General features: G+C 58.6%; 1 protein-coding gene across 1 annotated transcript in view; it reads left to right on the forward strand.

The window, feature by feature from the left end:
* Nucleotides 1–686: 686 nt before the first annotated feature.
* The window catches only part of SYMPK (symplekin scaffold protein), a 50,755-nt gene continuing 45,579 nt past the window's right edge, over nucleotides 687–5,862 (forward strand). Inside the window, exons 1-4 of the mRNA XM_045292667.1 lie at nucleotides 687–762; nucleotides 2,163–2,207; nucleotides 3,634–3,757; nucleotides 3,870–3,935. Of these exons, the coding sequence (XP_045148602.1) occupies nucleotides 2,173–2,207; nucleotides 3,634–3,757; nucleotides 3,870–3,935 (225 nt within the window). The 5' untranslated portion in view covers nucleotides 687–762; nucleotides 2,163–2,172. The remainder of the gene's footprint in view (nucleotides 763–2,162; nucleotides 2,208–3,633; nucleotides 3,758–3,869; nucleotides 3,936–5,862) is intronic.

Here is a 5,862-nt window from a genome sequence, read left to right on the forward strand (position 1 = left end):
CCCCATCGGGCAGCGTAGAGCTGGCCCACGAAGATCTTCAAAGCTGTAAGTCTTTGCGGGAGCAGAAAGCCCCGTTTCTCTCCCGCCGAACGCCTGTTGGCTTCCAAACAGGAATCTGCGACGCCACCAGCGCTCCTCGGCAAAAGGGCGCCAATAGCCGGAGAGCCCTGCCTGGAGTCGCGGAGGAAAGAAAGCGCAGCGCTCAGCAGGTTCTGGGGGGTCCCGATGTACCGCTGATGAGGACCCTTAGAAAAATCCTCACTCCCAATGTATAGATTGGGCCGACTGCTGCTCCCGACATCTGCAAAATGCTCTGGACTGTAAAGAGAGGGTCAGTGTCAAAGGTGGAGGAAGGAGTCGGGCCTCTGATCAGACCACCCTAGGGATTCAGAACCCCTCCGAGCTGTCCTGCCAGATTCTCAAACGCTCCAACCCCAGCCGTCCAGGGACTCGGAACCACGGCGAACTCCATTTCCCAGAAACCACTAGCGCCCCTTCAGGCTCTGGCTTCGGTCGAGAGACTACATTTCCCAGAAAGCTCGCGAAGGGCGATCCCGAGGCACTCTGGGGATGAGAGGAAGGCCGCTCTCGGTACGCGAGGTAGGGGCGGGGCCAGGCCGCGGTCTGAACTCCATTTCCCGGCGGCCTTCGGCGGCGCGCGGCGCGTGCGCAGCGTCTCGTGGCGAGCGGAAGATGGCGACAGCAGCGTCTTAGAGGAGTCGCTGCTTAGGGGGCGCGAGGGGCACGCAGGCCCGAGCCGTGGTGAGCGGGGGATGGCGTGGGGCCCCGGGAATGAAGGGAGGATGAGCCCTGAAGATCTGGGGGCGCTGCGGAGGCGCCAAAAGAGGGGGGAGCAGCGGCGTTAGGGCCTCAGTTTCTTCCCCTGCTCAGGATCCTTCCGTGGCTCTCCAGTTCCCTCAGGGCAAACTTGCAACGTGGCCCCCCGAGGCGCGCTCGCCCCGCCGTCCTCCCCTCTGTCCTTTTGCCCACCGCCACCACGCTCAGCCGCCCTGATCATTCGGCCCCGGAGACCTGTCACGCGGCCCCCCTGCCTCATGCCTTTTGCATTTGCCGGACCCTCGCCGGTCCTTTTACTCCTTCGGCCTAACTCCCTCGCTGCCCGCAGGGCCCGCCACTCACGTCACTTCCCCTGCCCGACCCTCCTTTCGCTCCACCCCCCCACCCCCCCCACCCCCCGGAATCCGCCTCTGCCCCGCTCTCATAGGCCGCTGGACCCTTCCTTGAGGTCACGTGCGGTCCCATTTGTTCCTGCCCCTGTTCGTGTGTGATGCTGTCACCCCGAGTCCCAGGAGAACAGGGGATAGGTGTGTGGCGATCGCCGCCCCGTTCCCGGGACAGTGCCTGGTTGACGTCGGCGATGGATGGATGGATGAATGAAAGCTACGCCTAGGGCCCCAATGTATGGGGGGCGGGGGGCGGATTTGGGATTCCCCGATGGTTATTGGCAGTGGCATTCTCCAAGGCATGATTTTGTGGGTGCAGGAGTTCATTGCAGCCCGTTGGGGAACCTTCCGAGTTCCGGGCCTGCGCTGAGCATGCCCCTTGGTGGATTCTGTGAGCTGACCTTGCCGTTGCCCCATCGCCGGACAGTCTCTCCACTGGGAGCCACCTTCCAGGACAGGATAACTTCGCGTGCAACCCCCTGCCCCCCACCTTCAAAAGTCTCCAAGGTGGTCATGGTTACAAAACCCGACTGCCACTTCTTTTTATCCCCAGGGGACGGCTAGTGGGTTTGAACGATCGCCTTTGGGTGAGCAGCCTTAACAAATCTTTGTGCTTGAAGTAGAGGGCCTGCAGGAAAGGGAAAAAAAAAAAAAAAAGAGGAAGACCCTCAAGGAGATGGATTGGCACAGTGGCTGCAGCCGTGGGCTCAAGCCTCACGGACCCTTGTCAGGCCTGTGGTACTCAGGGTCGACCGTGAGTCGGAGCTGATCCACCACTGTGTATATCATTCCTTTTCCTCCCTGGAATCTGCCCCCCTCCACCAGGTAAATTATCCTTAACGGCTTATCAACTATTCTCCAAGCCTCCTCCCCACCGGATCCCCGATCCCATGGGCAGAAGACACTCGCGCCTCCTAGTAAGAGTAGGGCCCCCAACCCCCACCCCGGAGTTAGGCGCTAACACTATCCCTTTTTTAGAGAGGAGGAGATGGAGACCTGGGGAAATGAAGGTTCTGGTCTCAGGTCAGTCTAGCCCCTCAGACCCAGACGCTTGACAAAAATGGATGGAATTGTGCATATTGCCTTGCGACCCAGTAGGCTGTCATGGTCATCTCACCATAAGAACCCCCAGAGCCACCGCTTTGTTTTTTTGTTTTGTTTTTGCTCCATTTCCTCTCACTTCCTGTAAAAAGGGGTGGGGGGATATGTGGCAGTAAGTGCCATCGTCCACCACTTGGCTGCTTTTCACCTGGTACGTGTGGGGGCTTGTCACCATCCGTCAGCGTTCAGATGCCCTTGCTTCTTTCTGTGTCTGCCTTTTGGTTCACCTGTGCAGCAGTGCGGTGTGCTGTCTTGTGCCTGTCGCGTGGCTATGTCGTTCATTTGCTGTTCCGGGTGCAAGCGTCCTTGTTCTCTTCCTGCGTCAATCGTATTATGATCGTGCCAGCCTGACTGCAGGGTGATGGTGCTAGCGGCCTCTGACTCCGGGTGACACACGGTGACACCTGGGTCTGCCCACGGCCAGGGTCGACCCTCATCACCTATAGTAGCGTGTGTCCTTGGCTGATTTTCAGAAACGGCTCACCAGGCCTTGCTTCCTGCTCTTAGCCTGGAGACCTGTTTGGCGTCCCAGGAACGCACAAACCTCCAGTGGCAGGCGGGTGGGGGCTGTGCACTCGAAGCACAGGCCAAGTGTCAAACCAGGGTGTCCCTCGCGGAAGGTGAAATTCTATCACTGAGCACCCCTCCTCCCCCGCCCAGTCCCCTTTCCCCTCAATATGCTAGAGCAGCGGTTCTCAAGCTGTGGGTTGCAACCCTTTTGGGGGTCAAACGACCCTTTCACAGGGGTCGCTGGGTTCATCCCAGTAGCAAAATGACAGTGATGAAGTAGCAATGAAAATAATTTTATGGCTGGGCGGTCACCACAAGGTGAGGAACTGTCTGAAAGGGTCGGGGCATGAGGAAGGTGGAGAACCAATGTCCTGCAGTGTAGTTCTCACCAACTTGGTGGATCAAACCTTCCCGCAGCTAGCTGGTCCTGAGCATGGGAGGGTGCTGTGGTTGGAATTTTTCCGAGCTCATTCGAAAAGGCATGTTCTGGGGCCTAGTCCGAGGCCAGCCTTGGAGCGGAGACAGGAAGCGTGGAAACAGCAAGTGGCCACTGTGGTCCATTTGTCCTGTCATCCAGCAGATGCTCTGGGGCTTGCCCTCTAGATGGACATAAAGTCCTCGAGCTGGGACCTGGGGACCTAGGAGTCCATTGGGGAAGGCAAGCGCCATCAGTCACCCCCAGATGACAACCCCTTGCACACACGTCTGACCCGGAGTGAGGAGGGGCATTGGAAGGCCAGGCAGGGAAAGGACAGGCTAGGGAAGTGGCAGGAGGGGTAGGCCCACGCATCCCACCCACCAAGACCCAGAGCCTGACCCACCCCTTTTTTCCCCCCAGGGACTATCTGACAGCAGCCATGGCGACCAGCAGTGGGGACAGTGTCACCCGCCGGAGCGTGGCCTCTCAGTTCTTCACCCAGGAGGAGGGAGCAGGCATCGATAGCATGACCACCTCAGAAAGGGTGCGCGTGGGGAGAGGGGCTCGGTGGGGAGTCACGACCCTAGCTTTGGGTGGGCCACCCCTGAGTCTCTGAGCCTCGGTAGAGCCAGCCCCCGCCTCTGCTTCCCCCGCAGGTGGTGGATCTCCTGAACCAGGCAGCGCTGATCACCAATGACTCGAAGATCACAGTGCTTAAACAGGTGAGGGGAGCGGGGCGGCTGTGGAAGAGAAGGCCTTGGTTGTCAGGACGCCTGACACGAGGGAGACATCGCCCAGAGCCGCTCAGCCCAAGGCAGAGGTCAGACAGGCCTCCACTCTTCCCACTTCTTGCCAGTTCGGGCACCAGCCGTCCCTCCCAGGGCACTCTCTACTCCTCTCCTAACGGCCCCAGGGAACTCCACAGCCCTTACTCGCTGCGAGGGGCGTTCTTAGGAAGTGAAAGATTGCACAGCAGGTCCAGGGACAACCCAGCATGCAGTTTTCCAGCCGGGACGGCTTCTTGACGGTGTTCTCAGCCAGGCCTCTCCCTGGCCCACAGCCCCGTGGCCCTTCAGGTCTCTCGGCCTGCTCTGGCCTCAACCAGGCAGGTGTCACAGAGCTCTCAGCTCTGCCAGCGTGAGCCTGGGGCCTCCGTTCCACCAGCAACCCTCCTGCCTGAAGCCACTCAGCCCCCATCTCCATGGGCTTTCCCGGCCCACTGTGCCGGCGTCACGTGGATCTTCTGGTTCACCGCTGTCGTTTCCTGCCAGTACTTGGTATTACAGCTCCACGACCACCAACATGTGTGTGTGTCTGTCTGTCTCCCTCTCTCTCTCTGTCTTCTGACTCGGAAGGACAGGCTCCGTTCCCATCCATTTCTTCCTCTGTGGTATTGGTGATCTTGTCCCCTCTGCCACCTAGCAGCATGGCAAAGCTGACCGGTTCCTCAAGAGAGTTCCATCCACCTTGTTAGCAGGGCCCCACCCCCCAAAAGGGTGCCGCGCACTTTCTTCGCAGCTAGCCAATCCCCTGGGTGGCCGCAGGTCCCCCAGTCACGTGGTGCCCTTGCAAGGCACGAAAGGCCATGTCTGAGCTTTTGGCACCAGCGTCCACATACAAGCACTTCTGGGTGCCAGCAGCAACTCTTCCTGACTCCCCCCCAGGAAGTCTCATCCCCGCTGGCTAGTGAGGGGAGCAGCGCCCCTGAGCTAGTGCTTTAAGCTCCAGGGCACCCCTCTAGGAACCGGCCAACTGGGGATTTTGAATCCTGGGTCCCGACTCTTGGTCCCTGGCCCTGCCCTCTGTGTGTTTCCTCCCTACCAGGGTCCGGTCTGATTAGGAAAATACAGATACCGCCCCACAGTGATGGCCCAAAGCCCAGAGGGCCAACTGACCCTGCCTGTGAGTCCCGAAGGGCGTCTTGGAGGAGTTGAGACAAGAGGATAAGGAGAGAGACAGGCCCAATGAGAGAGAGAGAGAGAGAGAGAGAGAGTCTCAGGCAGAGGACATCGCCTGGGCAAAGGCAAAAGATGTGGGCGTGGGCAGGCTTCAGAACAAGAGGGGGAATTTGCGTTCCCTGCTCTGGGATCCTGCTGCCAGTGTGAGAGTCCTGTCAGCCTTGACAGGATCAGCTACCTCATCTTCCTCCTACAGAGCGGCTGGTGGGTTTGAACCACTGACTGTGTGGTTAGCAGGCCCAGCACTTAACCCTCAGCACCCCAGAGCCCCTCGGGAATGTCCAGGGAAGGACGGGTCCCAAAGAGCCCAGCAGGCACACTTGGGTCTCAGGAGATGGGTTTTCGTTGCTGCGTCGGCAATGGGAATGGGAGAGATCGTTGATGCCCAGGTGGAAGATGGCACACTTCAGGAAGGTGGGATCCTGGGCCGTCCCGTCCACAAGGGACCAAGACCTGCTACCAGTCCACTGAGTTGTTGTTTAAGATCCTCCTGTGTTGTTTGTTGTTGTTTTTTTCACAGTGTCATTCTCTACGTTATTTTTTTAAATTTATAATAATTTTATTGGGGGCTTGTACAATTCTTATCACCATCCATCCATCCATCGTGTCAAGCACATTTGTACATTTGTTGCCATCCTCATTCTCAAAACATTTGCCTTCTACTTGAGCCCTTAATATCAGCTCCTCATTT

The sequence above is a fragment of the Echinops telfairi genome, unplaced genomic scaffold, assembly GCF_000313985.2.
Source record: "Echinops telfairi isolate 266 unplaced genomic scaffold, ASM31398v2 ScPeMD7_655;HRSCAF=1070, whole genome shotgun sequence".
NCBI lineage: Eukaryota > Metazoa > Chordata > Mammalia > Afrosoricida > Tenrecidae > Echinops > Echinops telfairi.